At 39.8% G+C, this 20,706-nt stretch overlaps 1 protein-coding gene and 1 pseudogene across 6 annotated transcripts in view; one reads left to right on the top strand and one right to left on the bottom strand.

Annotated features, from left to right (window-relative positions):
* The window catches only part of FBXL2 (F-box and leucine rich repeat protein 2), a 117,647-nt gene that overhangs the window by 62,060 nt on the left and 34,881 nt on the right, over window positions 1–20,706 (top strand). For 4 of the 6 annotated variants that reach the window (XM_043443495.1, XM_043443499.1, XM_043443497.1 and 1 more), the window contains exons 4-5: window positions 15,918–15,972; window positions 16,286–16,360. Coding sequence is in view for 1 of the 6 variants with exons in the window: in XM_043443494.1 (XP_043299429.1) it covers window positions 19,223–19,360 (138 nt within the window). In the remaining 5 variants the exon portion in view is untranslated. Of the gene's footprint in view, window positions 1–15,917; window positions 15,973–16,285; window positions 16,361–18,773; window positions 19,361–20,706 lie in introns of those variants that run through there. The other 2 variants (XR_006264708.1, XM_043443494.1) reach the window with 1 other exon arrangement.
* On the bottom strand, window positions 6,174–15,155 carry LOC122424392 (annotated as a pseudogene).

Raw genomic sequence — 20,706 nt, 5'->3', positions numbered from 1 at the left:
GAAGGCTATCTTCTTCAACATATACACAAATTCTTAAAAATTATTAAGAAACAGATGGATCAGGTCTTCAAAAAATTTGAAGAGGGTCTGAACAAAGAGAAAATACAAATGGTCAATAAATATATTGAGTTGAATTGCTAGAGGTCATAGGCTTGAAAGGTTGTTGTTGAGCTGTGAACGACGCCAGGATTCTTGGCCTCTGGAGGAGAGGAATTCAACCCCGGGCCAGTGACGAGGCTTGATCGCTCAGAGCTTTTGTGTAGGGAAGTTTTTTTTAAAGTATAAAAGAGATAGAGAGAACTTCTGACATAGACATCAGAAGGGGGCAGAGAGAGTGCCCCCCCTCCCCCCGCTAGCCTTTAGCAGTGTGTTAAATACCTATCAGCAGGCTGCTAATTAGAGAAAGGGGATGTCTCAAAACTCAGAGTGGCACCACCGCTCACTCACAACATGCATTTTGAGATAACATTGGCACAAGGTCAGTCAGCCCAGGCTGTAAAACGATTAACGTGAATCTTGAAGAAAGGCAGGTTTCCTAGTAAATATATAGTTTCCAAGTAAATATACAGTGGAAACAGTGTCAGACTTCATTTTTTTGGGCTCCGAAATCACTGCAGATGGTGACTGCAGCCATGAAATTAAAAGACGCTTACTCCTTGGAAGGAAAGTTATGACCAACCTAGATAGCATATTAAAAAGCAGAGACATTACTTTGCCAACATAGGTCCGTCTCGTCAAGGCTGTGGTTTTTCCAGTAGTCATGTATGGATGTGAGAGTTGGACTGTGAAGAAAGCTGAGTGCTGAAGAATTGATGCTTTTGAACTGTGGTGTTGGAGAAGACTCTTGAGAGTCCTTTGGACTGCAAGGAGTTCCAACCAATCCATCCTAAAGGAGTTCAGTCCTAGGTGTTCATTGGAAGGACTGATGCTGAAGCTGAAATGCCAATACTTTGGCCACCTCATGGGAAGAGTCGACTCATTGGAAAAGACCCTGATGCTGGGAGGGATTGGGGGCAGGAGGAGAAGGGGACGACAGAGGATGAGATGGTTGGATGGCATCACCAACTCCATGGACATGAGTTTGAGTAATCTCTGGGAGCTGGTGATGGACAGGGAGGCCTGGCGTGCTGTGATTCATGGGGTCGCAGAGAGCCAGACCCAACTGAGCGACTGAACTAAACTGAACTGAAGTAAATATATAGTTTCATTAACACAGATCAGGAGAACAATTGAGTAAAACATACTGGTTTGTTGAGCCCTTATTGGTTCTGAGTCTTAAGAGGAACAGACTTGAAGAAAGACTAGGGTAAATACATAGTTCATTAACATAGCTTAAGGAAAACATTTCCATAAGAAAAATGCATTGGTTAGCTCAAGGTTTGAGAAAAGGGCAGGTGAAACTAGGTGTCTTCATGGTAACACAGAATTTTAAGAGAACGCTCCTTTTAATTATGTATAGAGAAGGGAAAAAAATCTGATACTTGTAGTTTGTTTCCTCCTGCCGCTTAAGAGAGAGAAAAACATCTGACACTTGCAGCCTATTTCCTCCGTGTGGAGACCCCTTAACCTTTCTGCCTGTTGCCCTCTCAGGCTGTAAAAATATTTAACTTCATATAGTAATATTTGTTTTTCCACAGTGGTCTTAGCAATTTGCATTCATGGATAAGAGACTCAGTTGAGTTGTTCTTTTCCGATTTTAAATGCTGTGTGTGTCTTAAGTATAGACTGACATCTCATTCTGCTGTTTTGAATTTCCCTGTATTCTAATAATGTTGAGCATGTGTTTATAGTTTGTCTCTTACATGTGTTTTTTCTTGGGTAAGATGTATGTGTATATTTTTTGCCTACTGCCTGTAAAAAAACCACTTTTGCCTACTGTTTATTATTGGTTTGTAGGGGTTTTCTTTCCCTTTCCTGCTTTTATTTATTTGCAGTCTGCGTTGGTCTTTGTTGCTGCTCACGGGCCGTCTCTAGTTGTGGAGAGTGGGAGGCTGTTGTCCAGCCGCGGTGCGTGGGCCTGTTGCCGTGGCTTCTCTTGCGAAGCACAGGCTCTAGGTATGCGGGCTTCAGTAGTTGTGGCCAGTGGGCTCAAAAGCTGTGGCTCGAGGGCTCCAGAGCATGGGCCCGGTTGTGGTGCACTTGCTCAGTTGCTCCGAAGCTCGTGGGGTCTTCCTGGACCAGGGATCGAGTCGGTGTCCCCTGCATTGCAAGGAGATTCTTAGCCACTGGACCACCTGGGGGGCCCCCCATTCTTGTTCTTAATATTACTGTAGCCCCTACATTCTTTCATCCAGTTTTTTCAAGTAGTGTCTCAGTAATCTTTGTAAGAGGACGATTGGGGGTTTTAATGATTAAAATGAGTATTTTATTCACTATGATTATTATTGCAGTTTTCTATTTTTAATTTCTTTTTTATCTTACTAATTTTGCTTCTCTCCTACTTAAAACTTTCCCTGTTGCCTTTAGTGTAAAGTCCATGTAAATTGTTAAGACTTATTCTCCCAGAACTTTCCACTTACTATTTCTTACTGTATTTCATCTCTCAGTCTTTTCCAACTTTCTTGTAAACTCTGATAGCTGATTTACTTCCAGTCCCTGAAAATGTCATTTAATTTGTTCTCTCCCATAGTCATTCTGCTTTCTTGAAAGGCCAGTCTTAATTTATTTTTTACTGATGTGTAGTTGAACTACAATGTTGTGTTAATTACTTCTGTACAGTAAAGAGATTCAGTTTATTATATATGTGTGTGTATATATATATATATATGTATGTGTGTATATATATATATATATATATTCAGTTGTATCCAACTCTTTGCAACACCACAGACTGTAGCCTGCCAGGCTCCTCTGTCGATGAGATGATCCACGCAGGAATACCAGAGTGGGTTGGCATTTCCTCCTCCAGGGGAGTGATAAAGCGTAATAGAAAAGAGTATGCACATTCTTTTTCATATTCTTTCCATTGTGGTTTATCACAGGATGTTGACTAGAGCTACCTCTGCTTTGCAGGGGGACCTTGCTGCTTATCCGTTCTGTGTGTGCTAGTTCGCGTGTGCTGATCCCGCACTCCTGATCTAACCCTCTCCCACCCATCTCCCCCCGGCAACCACAAGTCTGTTCTCTGTGTCCCCAATTCTGCTGCTGTCTCATCGTATATAGGTTCATTTGTGTCAAATTTTCGATTCCATGTATGTGATGTCATGTGGTATTTGTCTTCCTCTTACTGACTCAGTTTGGTAGTCTGTGTTTGCATCCATGTTACGGCGAATGGCATTATTTCATTCTTTTTTATCGCTGAGTAGTATTTCTCTGTGTATATGTACCACATCTTCTTTACCCGTTCATCTGTCACTGGACATAATTCAGGTTGTTTTCATTTCTTGGTTGTTGTGCACAGTACTGCTTGTGAACTTAGGTGTACATGTATCTTTTTGAATTATAGTTTTGTCTGGGTATATGCCCAGGACTAGGATTGCTGGATCATATGCTCATTCTACTTCCACACGGTTTTCCACTGTAGCTGCACCAACTTACATTTCCACCAGCAGTGTAGGAGGGTTCTGTTTTCTCCACACCCTCTCCAGTATTTGTTGTTTGTAGAGAAGGTGCCAGTCTTTTGTTCACTGCGTCTTTTACCTAGTTCAGCCTAAGGCTTTCTCTAAGTTCAGGACTGTGTTCTCTCTTTCTTGAGTGTGTGTATAGGTTCTTTACACATTTATAATTTCTTGTGTTTGTCCTGGACTTTATGTTGCATAGCACAGTAAATCTTATCTTTAAAAAAATTGAGGTTTTATATATATATATATATAGTTGACACAGGTGTACAATATAATGATTTGATATTTGCACATACTGCAAAATGATCACCACATTGTCTAGTTGACATCTGTCACCACACATAGTTACAAAACTTTTTTCTTATGATGAGAACTTTTAAGATTTACCCTTTTAGCAACTTTTAAATATGGAATACAGTATTATTACCTATAATTACCATGCTGTGTATTACATCCCCGTAACATTTACTTTGTAACTGGAATTATACCTTTTGACCCCATTTCACCCATTTTGCTCACTCCTGCACCTCTGGCAACCACAAATCTGTTCTCTGTATCTTTGAGCTCAGGTGTGTGTTTGGTTTTTTTTATTTTAAGATTCCACATATAAGTGAGATCATAAGGTATTTGTTTTTCTCTGTGTGACTTATTTCACTTAGCAGAATACCCTCAAGGTCTATCTGTGTTGTCACAAATGGCAGTTTTCATTCTTTTTTATTGCTGAATAATTTTCATATATAATACCACATCTCACATTTTTTATTTGTTTTACTTCTTTGGCTGTGCTGGGTCTTAGTTGTGGCACACAGAATCTCTTCTTGTTATGGCATGTGGGATCTAGGTCCCTGACCAGGGATCAAACCCGGGCCCCCTGCATTGGGATTATGGAGTCTTAGCCACTGATCATGAGCGAAGTCCCCACATTTTTTAATTCGTTCATCCATTGATAGTCAGGCCCTTAACTTGATTCTATATCTTAGCTATTATAAGTAATGATGCAGTGAACATGGTAGTGTGTATATCTTTTGGTCCAGTCTTATGCTTTCATTTTCTCCAGATGAATATCCCCAAGTAGAATTGCTGGATTATATGGTGGTTGTATTTTTAAATTTTTGAGGAACTGCCTCAAAATTTGTTGATGTTGATCGGGTCCATTCATATATTGTAGTGATTGCCATTGTAGTGTTAGCTAGCACCTCTGCACATCATGTAATTACCATTTATTTGGGGGGAATAATTAAGACCTAGTCTCTTAGAAAGTTTGGTGCTTTATTACAGTGTTGTTATCTATGATCACTATATTGGTTATTAGATCTCTAGGACTTACTTATATACTAGTTGCAAATTTGTGCCCTTAAAACAATATCTCTTCTATCCCCTCACCCCCAGACCCTGGTAGCCACGTCTTTTTGTGAGTTTGGCTTTCATTTTGGGCCCACATATAAGTGATATTGTAGTGTTTGCCTTTCTCTGACTTATCTTAGCAGTGTCCTCAGAAACTGTGTTGTCACAAATGGCAAGATTTTCTTCTTTCTCATGGCTGAATAATATTCTGCTGTGTCCACATGTCGCATCTTTATCTGTTGGTCTGCTGACATGCACTTAGGTTGCTTCTGTATCGGCTATAGTGAATGGTGCCGCAGTAAACGTGGGAGTGCACGTATCTCTTCAGGATCCCGTTTCATTTCATATGTTCAGAAATGGAATTGCTGGATCATACGGTAATTAAAATTTTTCCAGGAACCTTTCATATTGTTTTCTGAGGTGGCTGAACTACTTTACATTCCTGCCAACAGTGTACAAAGGTTCCCTTTTCCCCACATCCTCAGCAACACTTGTTTTGTCTTTTTGATGGCATTGGTGTATTTTTTCTATTTTTTCTTTGTTTTCTTTTTTTAAAACAAATTCCCCTTCTAGCTTTTTAAATCCTGCCCTCCTTTTTTTCCTTTCTTTGGGTGAATTGTGTTTTCTTTAGCTTCCGTAATTTGGGCATTTAGGTCATTAATTTTCAGCTCGCTTATCTAGTAACAGGTAAGTTCTTTGGGCAATAGTCTCAAAGCTGCATTTTTGTTGAATTACATAAGTTTTGAAGTTTAGTGTTTTTTGTTTGTGTGTTTACTATTCAGTTTCAAATATTTATCAATTTGATAAATGCTTCTTTGACTAAGACATTTTTTTGTTTTTTGTGTGTTTACTATTCAGTTTCAAATATTTATCAATTTGATAAATGCTTCTTTGACATATATCATTTTTTCTTAGGACATTTTTTTTTTTTTTTTTTTTTTTTTTTTTTTCTTAGGACATTTTTTATTGTATAATATATGGTTAGAGAACCATACAGAACACAATTATTAGACAAAGACCCTAGTAGCCATTACCTTGGTCAATAAATAAAACTTTTTCAGTCACCAAAGAAGCACTTCCATTCCCCACCCAAATCATGACCACTTCTCTCTCCAGGAGTAACACTTTCTTGACTTTTATAGCTGTCAAGCTGTTTCGTTTCTCTCTAGATTTATCACCCGTATGTGCATCCCTCATTATTATGGTTTAGTCTTGCTCATTTGTTTGGTTTTCTTTGGTGGATCTGTAATGTCATTCAATAATCAGCAGTTAGTTCTCATTCACAGTAGCTGTGTCTAGATTTTAAAAAGTGGTGACAGATAACATAGTAACCAGGGTGTAGAGCCTGTTTGTTGAATCTGCATCTTCATTATATTCTCTGGACAGCCGCAACATGCATGCAGTGTGGGACATTCCTTATTCCTTTGGCCCAGAGCTTTATTGAACCTGGTGTACGTGTTTTATTAATGCGTGTTTATTAACGTGTACGTGCAGAGTTCCCGTCTCCTTCATGGCAGATTTCTGGGTTTCTTTGAGTGACCGAGGGTCATGCTTCTGAAGACCCATTCCATGGATGTGCTTGTGAATATTGATAGTATATCCTCTGGCCACCACCTCATTGATGGCAGACCAGCCCTGCTTTTTTCTTGTCACGCTTCTTTGTGGAAGCCATCAGACTGAGCTGGGGTTGGGAAAAAGCTAGTCTTGCCCATTTAATAAATCTTCAAGTGTCTGATAATCAACAGGTTTCTTGTCTGTCTCTTTCCTGTTCCATACATTTTTTTCTGTTGAATATCTTGGGTTATTTGACATGTAGCAGTTTGCACCATTTGGGTTTTGCTAATTGCATCCTCATGGTGGAATTTCAGCATGTTTCCGTCATTTTTATTTCTTGGAAATTGACAGCAGGATCAGAGGTTTGTTCAGATTCAGGTTCAGTCCCTTTGATTATGTGGTGAGTGTGAGACTGTTTGGCAGTGTGTTCTTTTATTAGGAATCACGTAATTTCTGATTTTCTTTTTTTGTCAGTCACTAACATTTGTGTGATCCACACAGTCAAAGGCTTTGGCATAGTCAATAAAGCAGAAATAGATGTTTTTCTGGAACTCTCTTGCTTTTTTGATGATCCAGCGGATGTTGGCAATTTGATCTGTGGTTCCTCTGCCTTTTCTAAAACCAGCTTGAACATCTGAAAGTTCATGGTTCACGTATTGCCGAAGCCTGGCTTGGAGAATTTTGAGCATTACTTTACTAGCGTGTGAGATGAATGCAGTTGTGTGGTAGTTTGAACATTCTTTCGGATTGCCTTTCTTTGGGATTGGAATGCAAACTGACCTTTTCCAGTACTGTGGCCACTGCTGAATTTTCCAAATTTGCTGGCATATTGAGTGCAGCACTTTCACATTATCATCTTTCAGGATTTAAAATAGCTCAGCTGGAATTCCATCACCTCCACTAGCTTTGTTCGTAGTGATGCTTTCTAAGGCCCACTTGACTTCACATTCCAGGATTTCTGGCTCTAGGTGAGTGATCACACCATTGTGATTATCTGGGTCATGAAGATCTCTTTTGTACAGTTCTTCTGTGTATTCTTGCCGCCTCTTCTTAATATCTTCTGCTTCTGTTAGGTCCATACCATTTCTGTCCTTTATCAAACCCATCTATGCGTGAAATGTTCCCTTGGTATCTCTGATTTTTTTGAAGAGATCTCTAGTCTTTCCCATTCTATTGTTTTCCTCTATTTCTTTGCATTGATCACTGAGGAAGGCTTTCTTATCTCTCCTTGCTGTTCTTTGGAATTCTGCATTTAAATGGGAATATCTTTCCTTTTCTCCTTTGCTTTTTGCTTCTCTTCTTTTCACAGCTATTTGTAAGCCCTCCTCAGACAGCCATTTTGCTTTTGTGCATTTCTTTTCCATGGGATGGTCTTAATCCCTGTCTCCTGTACAATGTCACGAACCTCCATCCATAGTTTATTAGGCACTTTTATCAGATCTAGTCCCTGTGTGGATCACAATAAACTGGAAAATTCTGAAAGAGATGGGAATACCAGATCACCTGACATGCCTCTTGAGAAACCTGTATGCAGGTCAGGAAGCAACAGTTAGAACTGGACATGGAACAACAGACTGGTTCCAAATAGGAAAAGGAGTACATCAAGGCTGTATATTGTCACTCTGCTTATTTTACTTACATGCAGAATACATCAGGAGAAATGCTGGGCTGGAGGAAGCACAAGCTGGAATCAAGCCTGCCAGGAGAAATATCAATAACCTCAGATATGCAGATGACACCACCCTTATGGCAGAAAGTGAAGAAGAACTAAAGAGCCTCTTGATGAAAGTGATGGAGAGTGAAGAAGTTGGCTTAAAGCTCAACATTCAGAAAACTAAGATCATGCCATCTGGTCCCATCACTTCATGGGAAACAGTGGCTGACTTTATTTTTTTGGGCTCCAAAGTCACTGCAGATGGTGACTGCAGCCATGAAATTAAAAGACGCTTACTCCTTGGAAGGAAAGTTATGACCAACCTAGATAGCCTATTAAAAAGCAGAGACATTACTTTGCCAATAAAGGTCCGTCTGGTCAAGGCTATGGTTTTTCCAGTGGTCATGTATGGATGGGAGAGTTGGACTGTGAAGAAAGCTGAGCGCCGAAGAATTGATGCTTTTGAACTGTGATGTTGGAGAACTCTTGAGAGTCCCATGGACTGCAAGGAGATCCATTCAGTCCATCCTAAAGGAGATCGGTCCTGGGTGTTCATTGGAAGGACTGATGCTGAAGCTGAAATACCAATCCTTTGGCCACCTCATGCGAAGAGTTGACTCACTGGAAAAGACCCTGATTCTGGGCGGTATTGGGGGCAGGAGGAGAAGGAGATGACAGATGATGAGATGGCTGGAAGGCATCACTGACTCGATGGACATGAGTTTGAGTAAATCTGGGAGTTGGTGATGGACAGGGAGGCCTGGCGTGCTGCGATTCATGGGGTCGCAGAGAGTCAGACACGACTGAGCGATGAACTGAACTGAACATTTGTGTATGCTTACTGCCTAGATTATTAACTTATTGGGGTTACAAAATGATGACACTCTGATTCTTTTTCTTCATTTATTAATTGGAATGCTTTTATAAAGTATTACTTTCACTTCTGTTTGATTGCACAGTCCTATAGTTTATGTAGGAAAGGCAGGAACATTGCTTGACATTCTTTCTCTTAATTTACCAGTTTTCAAAATAATGAGATATGTGAAGGTATGATGTTTGGGGAACAAAATATGTTCATAATTTCAAATAATCTCCCACAAGATACATATTAATTACAAAGGGGAAAATGGTAACTTTATAATAGGACACTCTGGCAGAAATCATGACCAAATGATCGAAGTAGGCATCACCAGTAACAGGACAGATGGACACCAGATGCCTCCTGATGTGGTGCCGAAGAGCACAGTGTTGCTGCTGTGGCATTCCTAACAACGGTGGGTAACTTGGGTGTGATCATGCGGAAACATTAGCTACACAGCAGGACATTCTACAGAGACCTTTATGCTTCAAAAATAGCAAAGTCATGAAAGATAAAAACTGAGAAAGTGTTTCAGATTAGAAGCGACTGAAGAGCCGTGACAGATAAGTGCAGTATGTGATCCTGGGCCAGGAAAACAAAGATTTTCTTTTAAGGGCCATTAATGGGACAATTAACAGGTTTTTTAATACCATCTATAGATTATAGTATTGTATCCATGTTAATTTCCTTGCTTTGTTAACTCTATTGTGTTTTTGAAAAAGAAAATGACCTTGTCTTTAGGAAATATTTGAGTATCTTAGGGGTAAATGAACATTTTGTCTGCAATGTACTCTCAAGTATTTCAGATTTAATTACACATATGTAATTACCATATCAGCCTGGATGGTTTCATTGGTGAACGCTACTGAACACAAGAAATGATACCAATTCTCAACATTGTCATAAATAGGAGCAGAATAATTCCTAACTCATTCTGTGAAGCTGGCGTTAGCCTAATACTAAAACCAGATAAAGATATATTATAGAAAGAAAAAGTTCAGGACTTCCCTGTGGTCCAGTGGTTAAGAACCTGCCTGCCAGTGCAGGGGACGTGGGTTCAATCCCTGGTCCAGAAAGGTCCCACGTGCGCAGGGCACCTGTGCCTGTGCACCGCATCTGCTGAGGCTGCACTCCCGGAACCCTTGCTCTGCAGAAAGAGAAGCCCCCTCAGTGGGAAGCCCGCACCCCACAGCTAGGAGGGAGCCCCCACTCACCGCAAACGGAAAAGGCCCGTGGGCAGGAAGACCCAGCGCAGCCAAAATGAAAACAGACAAAAAGTGTTTTGAAAAGAAAAGTACAGAACAATTTCTCTCATGAATGTAGATGCAGAAGTCTTCACCAAAATATTAGCAAGTCAAATTGAACAATGTATAAAATGAATTATGTACTATAACCAAGTGAGATTTATTTCAGGCATGCGAGGATTCTTCAACATTCAAAAATCAAGATAATCTATCACATTTATGGTCTAACAAAAAAATCATATGGTCGTATCAGTAGATGCAGAAAAAGTATTTGGCAGTTAAAATGCAGTTAAAAGTATTTTAACACTCATTCATGATTAAAACTCTCATAATACCAGAAATAGAGGGGAACTTCCTCAAGAATATTTATACAACAACCCTTGAAGCTAACACTATATTTAATAGTGAAAAACTGGATGCTTTACACCTGAGATCAGAAACCAGAAAATGATGTCCCCTCTTACCATTCCTGTTCATCATAGTACTACTGGAAATCCTACGTAATATAATTAGATAAGAAAAGAAAAGGTATACATTGGGAAGTAAGAAATAAAGCTGCTTTGTTTGTAGATGACATGATTGTATACATAGAAAATTCCAAACAATTGACAAAATATTCCTGTAATTAATAAGCAATTATATAACATTGCAGAATACAAGGTTAATGTGCAAAAGATAACTACTTTCCTATTGCTATTTCTCATATTGTTTAGCAGCAGTGAACAACTCCAAATTGAAATTAAAAACAATACCATTTACATTAGACTCAAAAATGAAATACTTGAGTATAAATCTGTCAAAAGATCTATATGATGAAAACGCCAAAACTCCAGTGAAAGAAATCAAAGGAGGTTTGAAGAATTGGAGATGTTACATATTCACAGATAAGAAGACTCAATATTGTTAAAATGTCAGTTCTTCCCAAATTGATCTATAGAATCAATACAATTGTGATAAAATACCACTGAGTTATTTTGTGGGTATTGACAAATTCATTTTAAAGTTTATACAGAGAGGCAAAAGACTCTGAAAGGCCAATATACTCCTGAAGAACAAAGTTTGAGGACTAACACTACTGACCTACAAAGACTTAGTTTAAAGCTTTAGTAATCAATTCAGTGTGGTATTGGTGAAAGAATAAACAGATCGATGGAACAGAATACAGAGCCCAGAAATTGAGCCACCAAAGTCAACTGATCTTTGACAAAGGAGAAAAATCAATTTAATGGAGAAAATACATCTTTCTTTTCAACAAATGGCATTGGAATAATAGACGTTACAGCTTTCACAAAATCAACTCAAAGTGAATAATGAGTCTAAGTGTGAAACCTGAAACTATCAAACTTCTAGAAGGAAGCATCGGAGAATATGTGGGTGACCTTTGGTTTGACAGTGAGTTCTAGCTACAATATCAAAAGCATAATCCATGAAAGACAAAATTGATAAGTTGGACTTCATTAAAACTTCCCTGAGAAGGACATTGTTAACAGAATGAAAAGGCAAGCCACAGTTTGGGAGAAAATATTTACAAAGACTATATGATAAAGGACTGATATCCACAATATACCAAGAGCACTTAAAATCCAATAAGGAAATAACCAATTTAGAGAAGGGGCAAAACATCTGAACAGGTACCTCACCAGAGAAGATAAACAGATGCAATGAGCATATGAAAAGATGCTTAAAATCATAATATCATTTGGGAATTGAAAGCTAACATAAAATGAGATATTGCTGTACATGTACTAGAATGGCAAAATTTAAAAATCTATCAGATGTTGGCAAGATTCAGAGCAACAGGAACTCCTTCATTGCTGGTGATTCAAAACCGTACAGCAAGTTTGGAAGACAATTTGGCAGTCTCTTACATAGCTAAGCGTAAACTTACATATCTAGCACTTATGCTCCAACTGAGTGGAAAACATTCACCTGTATACACGTATTTATAGCCATATTATTCATAATCACTTAAAACTGGAAGAAACCCGGATGTCCTTATATAAATGATTGGATAAACAATGATACAGCCATACAGTGGAATATTATTCACGAATAAAATGTGATTAGCTGTTGTCTGACTAAAAGATAGAGACATATGTATGATGAAGAAAGCTGATCTGAACAGTTACATACGGGGTGAGTCCAGTTATATGACACTCTGGGAAAGGCAAGACTGTGGCGGCACTGAAAGGACCAGTGGTTGCCAGAGATTAGTGAGGAAGATGGGTGGAATTCGCAGGACAAGCGCAGGTGGTTTTTAGGGGTAAACTGTTCTACTTGATACTATAGTGGTGGGTGTCCTTCATCACGCATTTGTCAAAAGCCATAACTGTACAGTACAGAGAGTGAACTTTGTCATAAACTGTGGGCTGTAGTTAATGACAACATATCAATATAAATTCATGAATTGTGTTGTTACCACACTAATGCAGGCTGTTAGTAGTAGGGGAAGCTGTCTGTGCGTGTATCTTTCTCACGATGGCAGTAATATATGGAAACTACTATCTGCTCTTGTATTTAATAAATTTTTAAAAGAGGAAATAAGCATATGTTAAATGCTGTTAAAACCATGTATTTTATACATGTGCAAAACATATTTTATAGGGCATAACAGAGTAACTTTAGAAAATTGAAAAGGCAAGGGGAAGCCCTGTAGTAATCATCTAGTAATGAATAATTAAAGAATGACAGCTTTTTCTGAGATGGGAATGAGACAAAGTTGTGTTTCATTAACATTGTTGGTACTAGAGACGATCACAGCCACTTCAGTAAGGCAGGAAAAAGGATAAAAGTACGATCATTGAAAAGGAAGAAAGAAAATTTTCATTATTCTCAAGTGTATTGATTTTGTTTGTAGAAAATTCTTAGAATATATAAATGAATTTGGAAATGTTGCTATATGCAAGGTAGTATATTAAAATTAACTATATACTAGCAACAATTAGAAAATGACATGTAAAAAATTCCATTTTAATAGTAACAACATCAAATAGCTGGGAGGGGAGAGCAATCTAAAAATGAACAACATTTTGTGGAGAAATACAAAAATTACTATGAGATAGTAAAGAAGTCCTAAATAAATAGTAGAGTATATCATGTTTGTGGGTTGGAAGACTTACCACTGTAAAATTTTCCCCAGAGTGTCTATAAATCCAGCATAATCCCAGTAAAATTTTAGAAATTTTTTTCTGTGAAATTTGATATGCTGATTCTAAAACACAAGCAGAAATTCAAAAACTGAGAGTAGCCAAGAATAACCACGATAATCTTGATGAAGAAAAAGTTGAAGGGCTGAAGTTACTAGACATCAGGATCTTTAAGCTTCATAATTAGAACAGTCTTACTGCCACAGAGGCAGAGAGACCAGTGGGGCAGAAATGCGTCCACTCCTGTATACCCCTGTATGTGTGTATTTGTAACCAAGGTGTCCTTTCAGTGCTGTCCTAATGAAGGGTGGTTATCACATTTGAGGTAGGAAGCAATTTAAAAAAAAAAAGTTTTGAAATTGTTCATAGTTACTTTGTGTATTTAAGTTGATAGGAACTATCTTTTCATGGAAGCAAGCCCAAGTTTTCATTTAAAAAATGGAAAATGTGAGGTTTTGAAGCTTGATGCAAATTCAGTATTTAACCTCTTCTTTAAAACTCTTACCCCTTGACCTAACTCTGTTTCTGTGACCAGTGTTCCAGGCTCTGTCATTCCAGGCATTCATTTTCTTCATTGAAACATGATTCAGGAATTTGGCTTACTGGGCAGTTTGGAGTTGTAGCATGCCTACGTGTACAGAAAAAAAAAAAAAGAAAACGTAAACCTGTGTTGGCTCTCACTTGTGTGAACGTGTGAGCGCTTGTGTGAGTTAGTGTGAGTCTGGCTTTTCTAGGTGCGGTTTCCACACAGCACACTTACTCAGCAAGGCTGCTGCATCCGCGCTGCAGTTGAGGAGCATCCAGTCTAATCCTGCGGGAACAGTGGGTGTAGCCGTGTGTAGCCTCACGGCCATGGGCTGTCAAGCTGCACTGCCTGGGTTCAAATTCCGGCTCTGCTCTTTCTCTCTCTGTGGCCTTCCTTGGGAGGTGCTCAGTGTTCTTATGTGTAAAATGGAGAGCATAATAGCACCTCATAGCATTGTTGTGACGATTAAATGACTAACGTAAACAGTGGCTAGCATATACTTTTCAAGCACACAGTTACCAGTGTCGTTATCATAACTGAGAGGTGGTAGAGTGTGTGGTCTCCAAGGTGGCACGTTGTTGAGGGATGTTTTCAAGGGAGACTTAGCTAAGCCCTTTCTACCTTCTGCTTGTAGTTCAGAGCAGATGCTGCTGTGAACCGTGGTCCTACTGTAGCATTCCCGTGTCTCTTTCTCCTGTCCTTGGCCTTGCAGTGGGCTCATGATCAGCTGTGGCTCACGGGGGAATGGTCCCATGGCACAGAACACAGACATTTGAGTTGGGGCAAGACATATGACCATGGAAGCAATGTACTGTCGGTGTACAGACACCCTGAAATATGTTTATTGTATATGTGTATTTATATTTGGTACACATTTTTCCCCACCAGCATTTTCCTATGTACAAAGTTCCATTGCGTCTTTTAAGAGTAACGCAGCCCTTAGCCTCTCTCCTTTGCTTTTCACTAGAAAATGATAGGAGTCTATATAGCAGAACAGTATCTGCACCTTCACAAGCCCTGTGGTGCTGCTCATGGGTGCTTTATGGTACGTGCAATGCTCTGGTGGTTTGTGGATCTACCATCTTCCCCAAGCCCGTGGCTTTTCAACTCGCCGCTGAAATTACCTTTGAAGAATTTTTAAGAACTTTACAGGTGGCTGTTTGCCGTCTCTGTCTCCTCCCCTTTCCACACCCGCAGGCACAGACTGTCCTACTGAACTTGTGGTGCTGTGGGGATTGACACCCCATTGTACCTGCCTGCATCGCCATTCGCTCTTCCTCTCCCAGGAGAGCGGCTCTTGTCAGCTGTTGCTGCTGAGCGCTGAGGCACACGCAGCCATCACACGGCGCTGTCGTCAGCAGCTCCGCTCTGCTGCCAGGAGGCCAGGCGCTTCCCGACCCGGCCAAGCTGCAGTGTCCACTGGGTGTTAGTTTACTTCTCCTTTCTTTTCTTTTTCCCCGTCTCTCCTAGCTTCTAGAGCTTCTTGGCTTTTGCTCAGGAAAAACTGGTCATTTATAGACCTCTCCAGGTAACGAGCTCCATCCTTCTGCCCTGTGAACAAACACATAGAAAGCAAGTGGGTTTTATCGTGGAGCTTTTCTTGGCCGTATTGTTTGAGCCTTAGGCACCTGAGCCTGTTTGGTGCATCTCCTGCTGAAAGGGGAGTTTGCACTTGTGCTAGGGGCCTGCTCTCACTAGGCTCAGTGTCTGGCAGATGAGATTGGTCTTTGAATAGAACAAGTTATGACCTACTGTCCCATGTCTGTGATTTAGAACAAGAGAAATAAAAGTTTAATGAGTTCTGGTTTCAGGGAATTTGTGTAATATTTCTCGAACAACTTTGGAATGTGCAAACATTTAATATTTCACAATAGTGAGGTAAAATTACAGTGCACTTGTGTATTATGAATTGAGAAATCTTGAAAAAATTATTAATATGCAGATGGCACACTAGATTTTATCTTTCAACTATAAATATTCTAAAATGTTAATACCATCTCATTTTTGTGCTTTTTCCCCTTTCTTCCTAGAATATTTTCCTTCTTGGATATAGTAACTTTGTGCCGATGTGCACAGATTTCCAAGGTAGAGTATTAACCAGATTTGTAATCAAGAAATAATCATGCAAAGCAATTAGCCTCCAATTAAAAGAAATAAAAAATAAATAAATTTAAAAAATCATTTTATTAGAATGAAGATGAGTTTTCACTCAAGTAAACAGTTAAAAATTAAAATGTCATCTTTTATATTTTATATAACAGTATTATCATAATTCCACATTTGATTATTGCCTTAATATCTATTAAGAATAAATGTTTGGAAATAGAAAAGTTGAATCAAGACTTTAACAGTCTCAATAAGTTTATCTTTTTCACCCTCATCCCTCCCAACTTCCCAGGCTTGGAACATCTTAGCTCTGGATGGAAGCAACTGGCAAAGAATAGACCTTTTCAACTTTCAAACAGATGTAGAGGTAAGTTAACCAGTTTTAGACTAAAGATTTTTTTAAAAGATAAGTCAACTGCTCACTCTTTCTTGCCCTTCTGTGTATCACGTTTAGATTTAATATTAAGCCGCCAAGGTGGAATAGAGAAGAAAAACACCTGGAAGGTATTTGCATACTTCAAGACCAAAATTCTGTTTGTGTTTTTGCTTTTATCAGTAACAGAATTTTACTTTACCACCTTATTCATGTTTACCGTCTGAGCTTTACCACTCAGCTTTTCAAAGCCTCACACCTGTATCATTAAAACTTGGTTCAGTGTGTTAGTCTTGGGAGACTCTTGACAAATGTTTACTGATCTGAGAACTCCGCTGAGAATTCTGATTCAGCGCTAGGAATGGAGACACGGCAGGGGCACGAGCCCAGGAGGGAGGCTGGAGAGAGAGCTGTCCCTCCAGCTCGGCCACGTAGGCGCGTACTCTCAGTGCCCTGGGTTTATTATTTATAAAATAAGGCACGGAAGTAATCTTCAGAGCCTTTATAATTCCAGGATTCTGGTATATTTACCTGGAAATATGTAAATGTCTTCATTTAAGAATGGTAAACCACCTGGAGAAGGAAATGGCATCCCACTCCAGTATTCTTGCTTGGAAAATCCCATGGACAGAGGAGCCCGGTGGGCTGTAGTCCATGGGGTCAGGAAAGAGTTGGACATGACTTAGCAACTAAGTGACTAAACAGCAACACTATTCAATACTGCTTATTCCCCTGCTTGAGAGCACAGTGCTTGTGAATTCTTAGGCAATCGAGATTAGATATTTTCCTGCTTAATTTGAATACACTTGAGCCTTTCTAGAGTTGGGAGTTCTGATTTGTGTCGAATTAACCAAATATGGAATGTAAAAGAATACTCAAAGCTCCCTAGGTTAAAGATTTAACCTGGCAAACGGTTAGTAATATGATGTCACTTTTCTTCTGAGTCCTTTGAGTATATCTGCCAGTTAAACTAATAAGGAAGCTATTAATAAACTATTAATAAAAAAAAGAATAGTAAACCAGATCAAATGAGAAAATTGTTCTTAAAACAACTTTAATACTAAATACGCATTTCTAACCAAAAAGAAACAGGGAAGTAAAAAAGAGCATTACACATAGTAACTGTCTAGAGTACTATTTTAAGGGTCTAGAGATGCTAAAGTTTTATTATCTGCCCATTGTTAGTAAAACCTTACTGATTTCTAGTTTAGTCAACTCAGTGTAGTGGAATTGTGTTTTAAATCAGTTACTCATGTAGCATGTTCACATGTTTTTATTATATATTTTGTGTCTTTTTTAATGGATAAGGAAACACGTTTAACAGGGAGATGGTGTTACCAAGAACTAGTGGCCAGATGTGGAGGCCCGTCACCTCCTCCTCTGGTCACTTGCTGCCTGCCTGTCTCTTTGTGGTTGTTCAGTCGCTCAGTCGTGTCCGACTCTTTGCGACCCCATGGACTGCAGCCTGCCAGGCTTCCCTGTCCTTCACCATCTCCCGGAGTTTGCTCAGACTCACGTGCATCGAGTCGGTGATGCCTGCCCTGGACCCGTCTACACCGGTGAAGCAGACGCCGCTGCAGGAGGCAGGGCTGAGCACAAGTCGACCACACTCTGTCTCCACACAGGTTGCTGTGCTCCGAGCTTGGTGGGGGGCAGGGGCCTCAGGTTTTCCCAAGCTCCCGGGAAAGATAAACTCTAATTCTTGGCTTGAACTCTGGTCCCTGAGTCAGGGATTCTTTAAAACTCCTTCCAGACTTAATGCTTACAACAGTGCCCCTCCCAAACATGCTGACATATATTTCCCCTTCGAACTGACAGTCTATAGAGCTTTGTTCATTGTGTTTACTTAGCGATGTTGAGGAGAATATTGAATCCCCAAAATTGTGGTCATTTCTTCTGGGCAAAGGAGAGTCATTGTTTTTAAAAAAAAATTGTAAACATTTTTTCCTGTGGGTTTTTTTTTTTAAATCATCTCTTCAGTTTTCTTTGATTTTTCCAAACTGCAGCATTTTGGAAGGCACATAAAAAGTTTTTCAATTCAGATGTTAAAAAATACTATTTCAGGACTTCCCTGGCAGTTCAGTGGTTAAGACTCTGTGCACCCAATGCAGTTCCCTGGTTAGGGAACTAAGGTCCTGTATGCCACACAGCATGCCAAGGAAAAAAATGCTATTTCAAGTAAATATCACTACCTTGTGCATTATTTGACTTCACTGTTTTAGCTGACTGCAGCTGTATAAATGCACTGCAGAAATACTTGAGTACTTCCACTAAAGTGAAAGTGTTAATTGCTCAGTCATGTCTGACTCTGCCACCGCATGGGCTGTAGCCCACCGGGCTCCTCTGTCCATGGAATTCTCCAGGGAAGAATACTGGAGTGGGTTGCCATTTCCTTCTCCAGGGGATCGTCCCAACCCAGGAATCGAAACCAGATCTCCCACACCAGGAAAGCCCCTCTTCTGCTAAAGGAGAGACCAGGTCATGGCTCACCACACGTGTAGAGAGCTACCTGTGAAGAATATAGTCTAATACTAATTAGTCCCCTCTTTGGGCTCCCACTGTGAATCCAGGTTGAATTCTAAACCAAGTATGGGGCCTCCTGTAGACAAATAACTGGTCCTTCCCTCATAGGTCAGTCAGTGAAGAATCTGCCTGCAGTGTAGGAGACCCAGGTTTGATTCCTGGGTCAGGAAGATCCTCTGGAGAAGTGAATGGCAAACCCTCCAGTATTCTAGCCTAGAGAATCCCATGGACAGAGGAGCCTGGTGGGCTAGAGTCCATGGGGTTGCAAGAGTCGGACACGACTTAGCGACTAAACCACCACCAACCGTGGACGCTAAATAGCACCTCTGGGTGATGACCCAGGCAAAGCATCCCCTGGATAAACTCATGGTCTCAGGTTCATTTCTTTGGGACAAAAGTGGATCTGTTGAGAGAAGAGGGAAAGTGCCAAGGAGCAGGACTGGTGTACTAAGAGCTTTCACCGTGTGCCAGGTACTGTTCTAAGTACTTTCTGTGTATTAGTTAGTTTAGCCTTCTTAGAAACACCAAATGGGAGAAACTGAGGCGCAGAAAGTTTGAATACCTTCCCCAAGGTCACTCACCTAGTAAGAAGAGAGAGTAGATACCTGGAACAGTGGATTTCATGATTTGAATTTCGAAGAAAAGGCAGAACAGCACATGCAGGTGGCAGGTGTGCATCGGGCCTCTCCTTGGGCATCGCTGTCTCCTGAATAAGTGTCCTTTCCCTGATGTTTAGCCTTCTCCAGACCTTTGAAAGCTGAACATTTTGTTGTCTTCATGGTTGTTTAAAGAGCCCGTGAGGCCAGAAATGAGAAATAACCAAATAGTCTTATCTGAAAGTCATAAGTCCAAGCACTCCTCTGTTAGGCCTTATTTTTCTGTCATGCCTTTCTTTCTAAAATGCCTGCCTATGGCATCCTGATGGCTATTACAGAGTGTCCCTGACTGGAATTTGCCTTTGAAAAGGATTTGCTTTTTTTTTTCTCTCTTATTTAGAAACATTGGAACAGAAAATTCTAAATGTAATTTTTTTATTCCAATATAAAAACTTCTACTCCAAAGACAGAAGAATAGGAAGTTTGTATAAGTGTGACTAACTTGAAATGGAGAAAACAGAATGATGTGCTCTATTTGTAGACGTTGGTATGGAGCTGTTTTTGCAGTTTTATTCAGTGTTTAGATATTTATCTTGGATTTCCAAGTCATAGTCTTTTTTTTTTCTTTTCCCCCTCCCACTGACAAATTTATTTTAAAGGTGTCTGGAGTTTTGGCTCAAAAACTAATTATTAACATAGGTAGGACTCAAGAAAGCATAGATAAAGCCACCAGCAATGTCAGAATTTGGATTTTCAACTTAAGTAGTTAGCCAGCCTGTGTGAATCTTGCTTCTGTAATACTGTGGTTTGATGTGTCCTAGTGGACCCTTCCTGCTTAGAGTTCAGTGTCAAGGTAGCTCTTTTGTAAAGTAAGGACGATAGTATTACAAATGAAACAAAATGGCCTTTTCAGTGTTTGCTCCCTCCTGGGTGTGGTTATCATGCAGAGGACACAGCTTTTAGAGTCACAGAAACTTGTTATAAACCCCAACTCTGCTACTCACTGAAGTGCAATATTGGCAATTTAACCATTTACTTTATTTATTTGCAAAATGAAGGTATTGAATCCACCCTGTATTAGTCTGGATTCTCCAGAAAAACAGAGCCAATAAGATTTCGTGTGTGTATATAGATACAGATGTAGAGATTCCTTATGAGGAATTGGGTCAGATGATGATGGAGGCTGAGAAGTTCCCAGACGTGCCGTCCGCAAGCTGGAGG

The sequence above is a fragment of the Cervus canadensis genome, chromosome 22, assembly GCF_019320065.1.
Source record: "Cervus canadensis isolate Bull #8, Minnesota chromosome 22, ASM1932006v1, whole genome shotgun sequence".
Taxonomy (NCBI): domain Eukaryota; kingdom Metazoa; phylum Chordata; class Mammalia; order Artiodactyla; family Cervidae; genus Cervus; species Cervus canadensis.
The sequence above is the reverse complement of the archived record's forward strand: the minus strand, read 5'-3'. Positions and strand labels throughout refer to the sequence as shown.